At 36.9% G+C, this 15655-nt stretch overlaps 1 protein-coding gene and 2 long non-coding RNA genes across 4 annotated transcripts; 2 read left to right on the top strand and 1 right to left on the bottom strand.

Moving 5' to 3' along the window:
• Positions 1-101: 101 nt before the first annotated feature.
• Positions 102-1797, top strand: LOC306835627. Its single transcript, XR_013780678.1, has 3 exons — positions 102-399; positions 505-602; positions 698-1797. It is a non-coding gene; the product is annotated as an uncharacterized lncRNA (long non-coding RNA).
• Positions 1798-7601: 5804 nt separating this feature from the next.
• Positions 7602-13073, bottom strand: vip (vasoactive intestinal peptide). Of its 2 annotated transcripts, XM_079362172.1 has the most exons (7): positions 13019-13073; positions 12682-12933; positions 11661-11765; positions 10980-11084; positions 9989-10114; positions 9550-9661; positions 7602-8880 (listed from the first exon to the last, which is right to left on the bottom strand). In XM_079362172.1, the coding sequence occupies exons 2-7, from the start codon at positions 12849-12851 to the stop codon at positions 8872-8874; spliced, it is 627 nt and encodes a 208-aa protein (XP_079218298.1). In that variant the 5' UTR covers positions 12852-12933; positions 13019-13073; the 3' UTR covers positions 7602-8871. The 2 variants fall into 2 exon arrangements, with proteins under 2 accessions (XP_079218298.1, XP_079218299.1); XM_079362173.1 differs by lacking the exon at positions 13019-13073 and having other exon boundaries at positions 12682-12948.
• LOC306835557 lies at positions 13060-15190 on the top strand. Its single transcript, XR_013780660.1, has 3 exons — positions 13060-13158; positions 13355-13480; positions 14966-15190. It is a non-coding gene; the product is annotated as an uncharacterized lncRNA (long non-coding RNA).
• Positions 15191-15655: the final 465 nt, after the last annotated feature.

Below are 15655 nucleotides of genomic sequence, written 5' to 3'. Positions count from 1 at the left end.
TAGCTCCTGCATGGAAATTATGCTTGACATCCTGTGACGAGAAAGCACGTGACAATCCTAGTGTTAGATAAATCTAGCACTATTCATTCAAATTCAACATAGAATACTTGAAGTGAAATATAGATACTGGACGGTTATTCTTTGTTTTAGTTGAATTTAGTTTCTCTATTGCAGGAGATAGTGTGACCATGTTTCAAACACTGCCTGGTATATCTTATAAGGAAAAAAAGGTCATGCATTCTAGCTATATAGCTACCCGTTTGTCACTATCACTCAGGTGTCTGTACTATACTAGTGCTGTCATGTCATTCAAACCACTGCAGGCTTGAAAGTATCACTCCCAAGTAAACCTCAGAGCATTGTAGAATTCAAGTTCAATCACTACCGGTTTCCTAAAAGGTAACAATCATTCCTTATGGGTATTTTGGGGTGACATTGTGTGCTGAGATCCTGTCCTCTGCCTGTTTGTTGATGTCTTCATTGAATTGAGGTGTTTGTGTGCAGGGGGGTGGGTGACAGTGAGCAGGTAGGCTGAGAGGACGGAGCTGACAAGAAATCAAGATGAAATTGGAAGACCATGATGTTCTACTGAGAGACTCAAGGTACAAGTCGAATAGTTTCTTATCTGAATAGCTTAAAAAAAAACATTTTCTGGAGAGAAATAACTCATTAACTCTTTTTCTTCTTCTTCTTCCAGATTAGGATGCAGTCACTGATCCACACTCCATAGTTGGCGGAGGTAGTGCACTGAAAAGTTGTTTGTCAACTGCCAGAAGAAAAAAAAAAAAAAAAAAACGCAGGTAAATTTGGTCATGGATACACGCTATTAAGCTATTTGAACCTTGCTTGTTTCAAAAACCAAGGGTTGGATTTCCTCCACAGACATGTAGTTGGCTTGCTTTCTTTTGGACAGGCTAATGCAGGTTTGGCGTGTAACAAACACTGGAAGTAAGCTTGTGATAGCTTTCTAAATTATTGGCTTTTCCATAATAAAAAATGTAAAAACAAACCTACACTGCAAGGTAGCTTGCAGTAAATGTACATGCTAACCCTGCAGTTATAGGTGCCTCTGGTGGCAATGAGCAGGAAGAGGGGCCCATAAAAAAAAAAAATAGTTACCATCTTTGTAACTAGACTTTATTTTCTATTAATTACATGTCACCATTGTATGCTGAATTTAAATTTAGAAACACGATTATCTTTTGTATTTTTCTTCTATAAAGTGTAAAATGTTCAACTAAGCACTTTTTCATGGTCAAAGTAATTTAATGATAAATTACAAGAGATTATTGAATTGTCAGAGGTGAATTGTAATAGTTTTTCATGTCTGGTAAAATAATTGAATACTGTTCACTCCTTTAGACAGAACATATGCCAAATAATTTCTAAAATTCATTTATCAAGCCATTGCATTGCCATGCATCTCCCATGTAATTTTTGAATTGCCCCCCCGGGGACAAATAACGTTTTTTGAATTTGATTGTAAGAGGATGAGGCTCTGAGGGATCTAAATGAAGAAGTTTATAAAGCACCAGAGCTGCTTGTGTGCCTGAGGCGGTTTGGCTGCTGCTGATTAGTCTGTGCTGTGGCCTTTCACTCCCTCAGAAACTCCAGGTCATTTATCTGGCAGATTTATTGATCCACTGCAGCACCAAGACACATCACCAATCAGACCTGCTGCTAATTCATTAGAGCCGGCATCAACAACTGACTCTGTGTGCGTGTGTTTGTACTGATGCCTTTGTGCGACCTTGATAAGATAGTTGTATTAAGATTAGAGATACTTGAATTGACCCCCGGGGGAAAATAACCTTTTTTAAATTAAATATACTCATCATTGTACACATACTGCAACGTTTTGACAATCAGAAAGAATCATCAGAATCAGAATCTCAAAAAGAAATTTCCGGCACACAGACCAAAAACGGCGTACACAATGAAGGAACAGTCCATGGAGAAAACAAATGACATTACAGTGGAGCTACTGTTTCAAAATGTAAAGTTCCTATTCCCATTTTGACCAAGCTTTATCTCGCTCGTGGTATGTAATTAAAAAGACAAAACAGTACAATGAAATGTTCAAGCATCCTGATCTGTTGGCTAAACGAGGTACATAAACGAGACCATAGCAATGTTGTCACAGATTTTCTGCGTTTTTTAACAATTATCTATCATGAATCAAACTGAAATAAATGTAACACAGCCTCTTATCGTGCTGTGACTAACTTTTCAAAAATAACAAAATAAATCTACGAACAAAAGATCTTTCTTTCTTTCTTTCTTTCTTTCTTTCTTTCTTTCTTTCTTTCTTTCTTGCATAAATAACTCATTTTAGCCAAAGGACAGAGGAGGGGCTTGTATGATGGGGCAAAACAAGCATGAGCAGCTTGTGTTTGTTTTTCAGGTTGATGATGTTGATGCACTGTGACTTCCACATGTCAATCAGCCGTATGTCACCAACGTTGAACTGTAAAAGCCCTAAACACAAATCCGTCAGCAGACAGCCTGCAGCATAATGCGAATGATACAGGAAGTGAATCAAATCCAACTGAGGGAATAAATGAAGCCTGGCTAATGATTTTGTGTTTTTAATCTTTAGAGGACATCATCAAATGTGAGAAGAAGACCACTGTGAATAGATGTGGTTTGCAGTTTATTGGATGTTTGGAAATCCATTGGTGGCTCCAATTTTTCTTCCTTTCAGCAACATCAAGCGTCATGTTCGAAGACAAATTATAACATTTATGTGAAGTTGATTTTAAAAGCAAGACTAAGGTTGGTTTAAATCGCTGGATTAGATTATGCATGCATTTTGCAGCCGGAAAGAAGAATTCTGTAAACTGAGACATTTAAAGAGACAGTAGTGTTGTTTTCTCATCACTGTAAAAAAAAAAGATAAATACTACTCCTTCACAAAATAATGAGGTTAACTCCCCAAAGCCCTGTAATGCATCTACATTGACATTGGGTAATATTGTTAATGATTGTATTCTTTAGTGATGACTTTTGGGGATTGAGTATAAATGCAAGGCATACATAAAGAAGTTAAATTGGATTTATAGTCATATCTTTAGATTTAATGAAAAGGGTGTCGGCCGAGGAGGTGTTTGAGTCTTTCAATGAAGAGTGGAATGGCAGGAACACACACACACACACACACACACACACACACACACACAAAACACAGTAGTTGGTGTTAAAAGGCTGCAGCTCTCTCTCTCTCTCTCTCTCGCTCTGTCTATTTTTGCTCTGTTTGGTCCATTAAGATCAGCAGTGATGAGAGTTAATGACTGAAGCCTCTCCACCAAGCAGCCAGTAATCACAAATGTCCAGGAGAGTGGACACACACACACACACACACACACACACACACACACACACACACACACACAACATTAAAAAAGATACACATATTGAAAGCAGTTGAATGTTTTGATGACAAATCTGCCTGACTCATGGGGCATGCCAGTGAAAAGTCAGCCATAAGCTAACAAACACACAAAAAAAGTTAAAACATGAAAAATGACCAGAATTCATTAGCAGATGTTATTCCTCTAATATTTGTAAAAAAACATAGGAACACAAAAGTTGTTTTGTACAGTTGTATGGTATATGACTGTCTGGCTCTTCCTCTTGATTTTTTTAGAGCAATTAAATCCAACTATTAATCTGATAATATAAATGAAATCGTTTTCATTTCAAACACATATTTCATTTTCTTCTGCATTCAATTGTTTAAAATTCAGAAATATAATCACTGGATAATATTTCATACATGTTTTATCCCTATTAAAATGTATTAATGAACACATTTCATAATACTTCCAAGAATCTTCTCCCCACCAAAACCAATGTCAATTGGATCAAATAAGACCGAAAATAGGATTTTTTTTAATTTTAAGCAAGGGCTAATGTAGACTGGAGAACGCACTGTCATGTCTCATCTTTCTATCTGGTTATCTGTTTTGTTTTTAATCATGTTTCAGGTCCTTTGTGGGCATTTTATTATTCACTTCTTTCCATGTTTGTTACAGTTCACTTACTGCCTGTATATACTGTATGTTTTACCTGTGTTAATGTCTGCTCAGGGTCAATTTATTTGAACTCTGCCTAAGTCCTCCTATCTTACATGCCTTTTGCCCAGCCAGAGTCCCAGATGTTAACCTTCAAAGGATTTCTTGTAGGCCTCAGTTCCGTCACCACTCTACCCCCAGGTAGTCTACCTGAGGTGTCCTCCTCTTGTCATCTTTAAAATTTAAAACCCAATGTTAAATTAAAAAAAATCTATCTCCGTGGTTTTCAGTCATAGCAGTAAAAGAACCAAAAAAAAAGGACAGTTAAGCTCAGTGGCTCTATAAGGCTGTGCTTTACCACTGTACAGTTTTTAGCTTAATGCTAACATGCACTTGAAACATGCACACATTGGCATTAAACAGGCCTATCAGAAAAGAGAATGTGTGATGTTCAAAAGCCAGTGTGCCAAAGTTTGCTAATTGACTCTAAAATCAAAGTAAAGCTGAGGGTAACTTCAAATACTCCCAGGAAAGGAGTAAAACATTGGTCTTATATTGGTGTGCATCGAAAACACAATAAAATCACCAAAGTTCAAAGAAGAGAAAAAGACTGGAACAGAAAGAAAGAAAAACTGAATGTGATGGTAATCATTGGCAGGGGAAACCAATTGCAGACCGTAATAAAAAGTTTAGAACTTAAGTATTTTTTTTAGAAAACCGTGATAATAATGTGAGCTAATTCTGACTCAGCAAAGTCCCTCGAGTCTGTCATCCACAGTGTGAGAGATCCTGGTTTCTAATTTTAGGATCATCCAACAAGGCTCTAGCCCTGCAGGTAACATTGCTTATGACATTTATGAGTCAAATTTCCGCTGCCATTTTGACACATGCAAACAGAGTGAGTCACATAGGAGAGAGAATGAGCAATTAACTTATCACTTTAGTCATCTGGGGAAACCCTAGTAACCCCAGAATGATAGATTTAACTGAAATACTGTTTAATAATTATTTGTTTAATCATGTGGCGTTTGGGATAGTCCAGTTAAAAAAAAAAGTGTTTCTCCATTTAAGAAGCAGATTCAGATGGATTTTGACAAATTTGTCAAAAATATGAAAAAAAAGGTCAAACTTCACATTATTACACTACATCTATAGATTTTATATATGTTCTTGATTAACCCCCCAAGGTTAGGTTTACACTTTATTGATAAACATGATACACACAAAGCAGTGACACACACACGTTTTTTTTTTTTTTTTTTTTTAAAGCTAAATAAGTAATGAAATACTTTACATCTTTGAAACGTTTGCTATAAAAAAAAACAGGTTGCAGTCAAGCTCATCACCTACAGGTGGTGTTAGTGTGAAGACAGCAGCAGTTACTTTCTTTGCCTGTAGATTGTGGAGGTACAGGGAAAAACTCCACCTTTTTGGGTATTCACAGGAAGCTTAGTGAGATTGAGTTTTTTTTAAGTTAGCTTGAGAAATTTGAAGTCTAAACTATGGAGTTGGGTTAATTAATGGTGTCACGGTGGTAGAAAAACAAGCATTAGGATCCACTTGCAGAAAGTAATTCCATCAAAGAAATAGCTTACCGTTTCCAAGAAAAGAAAAAAAATAGTCCACGTAAAAGGAAAAAAACAAACAAACACAAAATTCAATAGAACACATAGACCCAGGGGGAAAAACCTTTATGACAAAAATCCAGACGTAACACAGAGTGGTTAACATGTGGTGTGAAAAATGAGAAATCGGTAAACGGATGAGTGCAATCAAACTGGAGGGAAAACACACAAGGACAGGAAGTAAAACTATGCTTAAAACAGAAGAAGGAAAAAACAAAATCAAAAAAAAAAACAAGGAACGCTGCACTTTTTAATCATGAGATGACACTCACTCTCCTGCATGACATATAAGAAGCTAAAGAGAGAACACGAGGCCATTTCATATTGCCATAAAAAATAGTGAACATCAGGGCGGAAACGCACAGTCCATTTACACTTGTACTTCTTAATCACATGTGTCTGGTAAACATTTCCTCCTACAGTGGGAGCCATTACAAAGCTGTGGATACTGACCGTTTGATTACTAACAAGTGTCTTAATGGTGCAAAGTGTGACAACATAACTGAGAGCATGGCTGCTTTTTTAACTTCCAGATTTCACACACATACCCATTAGCAGCATCCAGAGAGGCCTCGTTAAAATGAAACTGTAAAGGCTGGCCTTCAGTATCAAAAGTGTACTGAGATATTGATTCAAGTCAGGAATAAGGTACGGGTTGTATCTACTATTTTGTGACAATCGTTTGGATTTCTTTTTGCAGTCTACTTATAAGACTGCTGAGGCACAACATATTTAAAATACTTAATATTTTGTTATAGCAAGAAAATACCAATGAAAGAAAAAAAGTCTGTGCATTAGGGAGTTTCAATGCCCCTTCTGACTTCCCTCCTTTTTCTGTGCTCCTTTGTCACAAGCCCAATGGTTCCCAATGACAAAAGTAATCTTTAAAAAGAGCTCAGAAATGAGGACTTTCAATATTCGTAGTTGTGGAATAACACACATCAGTCACACTGAGAGAGTGGGGAAACCATAACTGCAATGTTTTTTCATGTCTGTTTTTTAGCAACTCTATCTTTGAGCTTACTTTAACCAAACGTTTGTCATCATGTAAGTGTTTTTAAAACTTTAACCTTCAAGTTAGAGAGTACAAAGACATTGATCAGCGCTTTTCTTATTTGGGGGAGTGAAATCCACATGGAAGTTGTCCGACTGGGCATCATGAAACATCAAACTCTTGCAATCCCCAAGATCAATTTGGCAAACAGGTTTGAAATTATCAATATTTTAACCCACTTTGACTGGTCATCTTTTGGAGGCTTGTGGCCTAAATCAGGGTCATCAGGCCACAATCCGAAAAAGTGTTGGTCTAATTTATTGATAAAGTTCATCTCTATACTAAAAGTGTTACTGTCGCTTTTTGATTTCTTGCCTTTCACTCTTCATGCACCTTGATATTGGTGAAGTTGTGCCGGAAAATCCCTCTCTGCTTCGTCAGCTTTTGGAAATTGTGAAGAAATTGTTTCATATAGACTCTTAATCGGTTCACTTGAGTAATAGATGACCTCATGATAGCTCATTTAAAACACAAAATAGAAACAAAGAACCTACCAAACTGACTTCAAATGAGCAAATTGTCAGCTTGTTGGCAAAGTGTCACTGTCCATGGTTCTGAAGTTCCAGAGTCACATGACCTAGTTATTTTCCACTATTGCTCCTTACTTCTTCCTTGTTTCCATTGTTCATGTCCTATCACAACATATTGTTTTAGAAGCAAGGTTACAAAAAGAACACAGGAAAAATAAATTCATCTTAAGGTGTAAAATATGAGTGAAGTTATGTGTATTGGTAAAACTAAGGATGTACATGTAGATATTGCAGTTAATGCATTTGTTTAATCTCAGAATTTTCCAAAAAGGCCATCAGCCAAATAATATTCATGTCATACAGGGTTATATATTAAAAAAAAAGGAAAAAAACACTCATGTGCTACGTCCACCATCAAACAATCAGCCAGACAAAAGACTCAGCTTTGAAAAATAAAACAATATCTTTTATTTGGTGACTGGTGTACATCACTATATGCACTAAAGGCATGTCTATGCTCAGTTATAACATCTTTGCTCTACATGTTGAATAGTATAAAGTGATTATATGCATTTGTTTCCATTCAAAATGTGTTCCTCCTTTCCATTTTTATCATCAAACAACCAAGATTAGATTCTCTAAAACAATTCAATGAAAACTTAGCTCATGGTTGCACCATTGAAAATGTATACAACAACCTTTCATTTGATGTCAAAACAACAGATGAAGTTCAAACTTGTCCCAATGTGCTGCCTCATGTGATATATAACAAGCTAGCTTTCAAATGAAACACAGTTAACCCAATGTGTCATCGTAGTTTAACAGATGTGGTGTTTTATTTAAAGTACATTAGTCAATATAACTTTGATAAAGCAAGGGTCCACTGGAAGCCAATTGTGTAAAAGTTAATAGCAGTATTGGTAAGCATTATTTTAATCAATCATGATCCAATCAACATACAGTATGTCCAATTTAAAGATCCTTTGTATCTTTTTTTCATTAAGATAAGCTAAAAGAACAGAGGAATGGGGGTGGATTAAATCAAATAAACATCCAGTTTGGTGTTGTTATTAAATAGAAAGTAAAATGAACATAGTTCATACAATTTAAGGGTAATAAGGGAAAAAAATGTTCTGTTGCAATAAAAACATGGCACATGAGCTATACTGTAAATAAACCAGCATAGGTCATTTGAAACCAAGGTAGCGTAGGTTGCACAAAAATACATGGGAAATGTCATCTATCGTAACTGAAATCTGTTCTAATAACATTCAGTGGGTCAATTATTTTTCTGAAAGGTAAAAGGAAAAGTTCCACTTAAATTTAGCATTGGTTTCCGATAAAGTTACGAGGGGAGAAATGTAGCATTGAAAGGTCAATGAAACAACAGCATGGACTTTAGAAGGGAAATTGTTACTTCTCTGTAGCTGGTTGTTGTAAAAACACTCAATGAACAAAGTGTACATGGAGACACATGCCGCTCGAAGTGGCCTGAAAAGACTTTGGCCAGGACCTTCTTTACGTATTGTATATACAGTATATTCTGCATATATACAGTGTAAACATGTACTTAGTGTTTGAATAGATAGAGAACACATCATCAGGTTGGCTTTGTCTTCAAATGTCCTTTGGATAAACATCGTGTTGTTTTTGGAATGGACTGTTTCATGAGGATGACTTGAGGTTTTCACTCGAGTGCAGAGATCTCCTCAAAGTGGCTGCAACACACGAGAAAAATGGACAGAGAGTTAATGATATAAAACAACTCTGCTTTGACAAAGCTATATTGTATTCTACTCCATGTCTCTTCTAGCCATTGGCATATAACAATATTGTGCATTTAGCTTGTCATTGCTTCAACATGCTTCAGGGTTCGAAGATGAATTGGGCTCAGTATGGTGAAATTTTGGATTTGGGTCAGGGAAATAGTTGAGAAGGTTAAAGTTCCTGTTACCAACTTTCAGCTGGTATTGATTTTCAGAAAGGTTTTTGCTTATTTTTTGCTGTACTACATGTGTCAGTAGTGATTTCTGGTGAAAAACAAATCTGTCTTTTAACTGGAAGGTAGCGGACCCTAAGAATCTTTGCTGTAGCAAATGTTAACAGATTCTGTAATGCCGCTGCTGTGACTCACTTTGCCTAACACCTAACCCACTGCAGCGGCAACAAGAAAAATGAACCTTATAGAGATTATTAATGTTAATTCAGATTGTCTCATTAGCTTTAGAAAGTGATAAAGAGACATTAGTATCATGTTCAGTTTCGTGACCAGTATAAAACTCTTAGTGAGCTTAAGGGAAAGTTCAGAGGTCTACAGAAAGCATTTTGTTAATGAGGGCTACTGAGGAATAAAATTTACAACTTTTTTTGAAAGTGTTTTTTCCTACCAATTGAAAGTTGTTTAGGAGATGGTCTACACTGATGTCACTGTAGCTGTCCTGGATGGTGTTGGGTTCATCCATGGAGTCCTCTGGGTCACTGGTTATAGGATCTTCTAGGCTGTGTGTGAATACGGAGAGACAAGGTATAAGGTAACCATCAACTGTCCACAATTTTTGTTTGAAAAAGGTCAAAGAAAAATGCCAATGTCTATTTAAAAATATAGATATTACTCTGTCTGTTTTTAGCATATTATTACAGCCTTACTTATCACAACAATAATTTCCCTAAAGAGCCTCAAGAGGCTTCTCAATAATGCCATCTTATCCCTTACAAATGTGTGTGTGTAAGAACTCCTGTGGAAGAGGAGTTATGTATCAATACATTCAGTTTGAGAGAGAAAGCAACAGGGATGAACAAGTGAAAAAATTCATAAATAAAACATACCTTCTCTTTCCTGTCAACACTGAATTGAGATACTTCTTGACGGCCATCTGTTTACGGAAGCGGCTGTAATTGTCTGTAAAGATGGCGTCTGAGTGGCGCTTCACTGGCTCATCCATCAGCTCGTCACTGTGTTAAAAATGTAACAAAGAGATACATAAAGGTTTTCAACACAGGTCAGAGGGCAGCGTTTTTGAATTTAACGTCAGTGAAGCTCAGGATCTGTGATTCATGGTGTCTTTATTCTCGATCTGTGAGTGAATCCCCCCCCTCCCCCTCTGGTCGTCATATGTACTGAACCAGTTATGGCATAAATTAACCTTTAAAAAGGTTTAGTCAATTAAAAAAAAAAAAAAACACATCAAGCAGGTCCAGTCTTTCAGTGCAAATGTCAAAAGGCATGTTCGTGTTTGTCTTATCATGTTTGTGTTAAACTGCAATCTCTATATGAAATAGTGAACATGATGTATGGTCTTTTCCTCTTTTACAAAAACACTGCCAAGAAAAGATAATGAAGTAATTCTATAAAATTGTGTGATAATTAACAGTATAGGACTTCATTACATGATTCAAAGATATCAGATACCATTGGTGAAATTTTGGAAAATAAGATTCAAACTTTTTCGTTGTTGAATAAATTTAATTCATCTTGTATATATCTATATAGCTTTTGTTAAAAAAAATCCAAAAGAAAATAAATTCGTCATAGCTGAAACACTTGAAGTATAACGCTTTGTCATTGTGTCAATTGTTGTCAGATAGCCTGTGTTTCGCAATAAAAAATTTGCACGGTTTGTTTGTTAGGACATTTCTATTAAACAGTGACATTCTGGAACTACATACATCTACATCTTCTTGTTCTACTCATAGATGTCCATGATGACAAGAAAAAGGTTTATAACCAGCTGTGACGGAAGTCCTTGATAGCTTCACATTATTGTATCTTTGGCAGCAATGAGTGCCTTTGAAAAGTACATTGTGAAGGGTCCCCTACCTGACCCGTTTTCCGATCAGAGACTCCAGGTACCTTCGCGCTGAGAGCTGTCCGAGCAGTTTGCTGTATCCACTGGTGAACAGACCGTCTGCGTGTCTGGACGGTCTGCGCAGCACCACAAGAGGACAACGTCAGTATATGGTCGCATTTGATATAATAATACACAAAGTAACGCAAATAAAATGTCTAAAGGTTTAGCAGAAGTTGCAAAATGATGCCTACGTTGGATAGTGTTAAGGTTTTCAATTTCTTCTAAACATGGAAACGGCAAATGTTCATTCAGCACATCTGCCATCAAATTGATTCTTCATTTATAAGACAGATTATGTGTAAAACGTATAAGATAGTGTATAGGGGAAAAGCGGCAAGCCTCTCATATCATGTTCAATTAGTAGATGACGCCGTGGAAGATCATACACATACAGAAATGTTCAAAATTACTCTCGCTTACAGCGTCAATCGTTGTCCAGGGAAAGGTTTTAGTTTTGACGAAGGCATCACGAACCACTAAATTGTAGTGACATGAATAGTCAACATTTTTCGCTTGGTGTTCCCATAAATGCACCAAAACAGGGGTCCGGAGACAAACTTTCTGAAACCAATCCACAGCTCGAATCAAAGAGCGCTGTATTATTATTTTTTTTGCCTTTCAGTAGTTTCACAGATCATAATTTCTCTTACCTCATGGATGTGTATGGGAGACTCAAAGTACGGGAGTAAAACACACTGCACAGGGCTATTAGGAAAATCAGCTGGGGTCCGGTTCGTTGTAACATCGCTTTACACCTGAGGGTGAAAACGAATGTGAAATGGTTAATCTGCACTTAACATGAAAACAGCGAGCTGTGTAATTTCCCACCAGTTTATCGACCGACAGAAAGAGCATATGAACGACTCAAAATAACGTTAGTTTTTACATATAGTTTCATGTAACTGCCAATACCCGAAAAGTTGTCTATTGGTCAAGGTAAGAGTTAGAAGAGAAAGTAGACGAGACATTAGTCCCATAGTTTAGCCAAGAGAAGAGTCATTTGGAAAACGATCTTGTGAAGAAAAACAAAACCGTGTAATTTTGAATTGTGGGAGAGGAGAACTGAAAGAAGAGGACTCTGATGCGTAATTACGCGCGGTTGTCTCGGACATCATCTTTAAGCTAAAGTATTAATTCTGTTTAAAATGTTCGAAACATGTTTAACCATACGCTCTTTAACGTGTTTTCTTTATAGTTAGTTCACAGCCACTGTCATGCACATTTTACCCCAAAACTCTGTATAGGAAATTTAACGTTTAACATCTGAAAAACCTTAAATTACAATTTAAGAAAACAGAGAAATGCCAGGGAATTGATCTTTCATATGTCTCCCCGTCGGGGATACATTTTAACACCAGAAGGAAAAATATGAATCCAATGCGTAATTGCGCACAACGCGTTCAAAAACAAGCACCAAACATGGTTTTACACTGCGGGGACGGTGCGATTCAGTTGCCAGCATCGACCAAATAAACAATTATAGGATACATTTCTTCGATATCAAACTTCATTATCATTTGAAACATCCTTCCTAACACACACTGTACTTTGGCGCGAAAAAAACGGTTAACACACAGGTTCAAAAAGACCAAACACTGAGACCATCGAGGAGGGCCATCTAAAAAAAAGAGAATATATATATATTTTTTAGGAGAAAATTTAAAATCTTACATGTGCTCTTTAGAGAGTTGTCGGCTTCGTTCTCTTTCCGCTGCGCTGTCCGAAAGCCCTGATCTAGAGCAGCTGCTGTATCTCCACTGTGATGCTTCTGACTCTCTTTGTGTTTCTGTCTTCCTTGCCTTTAGGTCTGCTCTCATTTTATACACCTGGTTGTTTCTCATGGAGCAGTGGGGAACATCAGATTCAATCAAGGGCCTGAGACGTCAGTAGGTCTCTGCTTCCGTCACTGGACTTGCTCACGGTCTGAACCAAACAGGCCTATGGTTAAAAAAAAAAAAAAAAAAGGAAAAAGAATTCTTGTAACTAATCGTAATAATAACCAACTTACATGGACGGGCTGATGCTGTTGACTCATCTTCCCTGAACTATTCTCCCATCGTCTGCTTCAGGGTCACGGGAACAGATCAAATGAGAAGATTAAAGAAGTTAAATGAAAGTGGTTACTGCAAAAAAAAATGAAGTTAACAGGTAAGTCTCAATGAAAAAACGTAAAATATAAGAACTACTTTACTCTTTCACACAGCACCCCAGAAATGGCAGAAATGCTCATTTAATTTCCAATTATAGAACAGAATCAGGATATTTATTTTCATTTGTTAAATGATAAGTTATGGAAATGTATACATTCTGATATGTTTTTTTTTTTTTTTTTTTACTATGCTAGTGTTTTGCAGTTCCAGTTCAGACAAAGCCATCACTGTAAATAACAGCAACAATGGGATGGGATGCAGTTTCAAACAGGAATACTTGTCTTGTGTCATGGGTTGGTTCATACTGTCACGATATGCGGGTAGGAAACAGGGAGGGAGGACCCATGTGCAGGAACAAAAATATTTATTAAACAAAAGGCAAAACCAAACTTACTCAAAAAAACCTAAATCCAGAACGAGTGTGAAAAAACAAAGTAAATCCAGGGAACAAGGAACAGACAGGCAACAATGGACACTCGTCAAAGACTACACTGGGAATGACAAAGGACAATGAACCAACAAGAGACTCAGGGAAAACACAGAGACTAAATAGACATGGGGTAATCAGACGCAGGTGAGACTAATGAGACAGGTGAGGAACATCAGGGTAATCACAAAGGCTAGAGAGACTAGACTTAAAAACACAAGACAGGAAATAAACTAACAGGTAACATACTGTAGAAGGACACAGGGAAACACACTGAAGACTAAAATAAACACAAGACTATGAAACAATCAACACAGGAGGGAAACCAGCGAGACAGGGAAACACAGTAACACGGAAAAAGACGAGGGAATAAATAAAACTGAACTCAAAACTCTGAAATACAACCTAAACGAAACCAAACCGTGACATCTTGGACTTGAAAGCAGCATACATTTAGCTTCCTCTCGTCTCATGAAAGAAGGAGGCAAAAAGATGCTCTACATGTAAACAGAGAAGCAAATACCAAGGGCACATATAAAACATATATTGCACATTGCCCATATTGCCCATGATCCACCTCATAAATCAAACAACTGTTAATGAAAGATAAGAACACCATGACGTTATTGCAAAACTCTAATATCCTTAAGAATCATGATTTAACATGTTGATTGCCGTAGGCACAAAAATCAGCTCTTTATTTTTCCAATCAACACTTGACTGCAGGTCATTATTTGTCCAGGAAGCATTGTCAAATCAATACTAATAGTGACAAATATGAATTGAAAGTGTACACTTATTGTTGATCATTTCACTTTTGATACACCACATATCAACCTAATTTTAAATTCTTAAATAAAATAGTCAAGCTTGTGATATAAAATAATAATTAAAAAAAACAAGGCTTTGAGGAGAACTTCTAAAAACCCACAGAGACGCTAACACATGATGAACTTTGAACACTTTTCATCAACCAAAGAACCGAAACCATGACAACAGATTTTGTTTTATTCTTCCTCAGAGGACAGAGGTTAACACGGGTCAACCTCAGCTCCTGGACAAAACTTTATTTAGCCCAGATGTCTGTCATAAAAACACAGTTTTCACAGATTGAATGAGATGTGTTTCCAAGCCTAATTTTAAGCTTTAAACAGTGTCTTTTTTTAGCTTGTGCATTGTCCTCTCATGACACTAATACTTAATTCCACAACAATGTTGCTAAAATCCCACTGCAGCCATTTATATCCACTGGTTTATAAGTAAGCCCTGAGCGCTGAATACTGAATAAAAACACATGGATCTTGCAGATTACCACTCTTTAGAAAATTTCAATAACACATGTTTAAAAGATACTGAACCTTTATGTTTTCTATTTCAGGTAAGTGCTGGTCTTTAACAATCAAACGTCAAACAGGACTGAAGTGTTTCTGAATCCACCCACAGTGTCCCTGATGAGTCTGATTTGCTGCACTGGAATGGCACAGTGAATTAGTCGTGACGTTGGCTGGTGCCTCATCCATCCATCCATCCATCCATCCATCCCCCCATCTTTTAACCATCCATCTTAATGTGTGTGAACCATTTAGCCCATTGCAGGTAAAGATGGCTTGCTGGGATGTGGCTTAAAGAGAGAACAATGGGAGACTGTAGAGCCACTGTAGGTGTTCATAGAAAAGGGGGAAAAAATTGATAGTGAAGTGATGTTAAATCAAATGTTAATAATCCATCTAACTCTAAACTGCATGTTGTTGTCATGAAATCCCAACATATTTTTGGTTCGTGTGACATAGAGGAACTTTCATTTTATGTCATCATCACTGCACCCTGTGGACAAAGCAGCATGTGTCATATGTTGATGATCTTACATGCAAAAGTCATGTTTTCTAATAAAAGATCTCATCCTGATGTCTTTAAACATATGTAGGTAGTGTTTACTGTGACTCTTTGTATGGATGATGTAACAACAGGCTGTTTGAGTAGCATGGTCACAAACAGAAATAATAACCATATAGAAATAATCCCTCTGATGGTATGATTTGCTTTGTAGCTCACAAAGAGGCATCAGCAT

Source organism: Symphodus melops, assembly GCF_947650265.1.
Source record: "Symphodus melops genome assembly, chromosome: 15".
NCBI classification, from domain to species: Eukaryota; Metazoa; Chordata; class Actinopteri; order Labriformes; family Labridae; genus Symphodus; species Symphodus melops.
The sequence above is the reverse complement of the archived record's forward strand: the minus strand, read 5'-3'. Positions and strand labels throughout refer to the sequence as shown.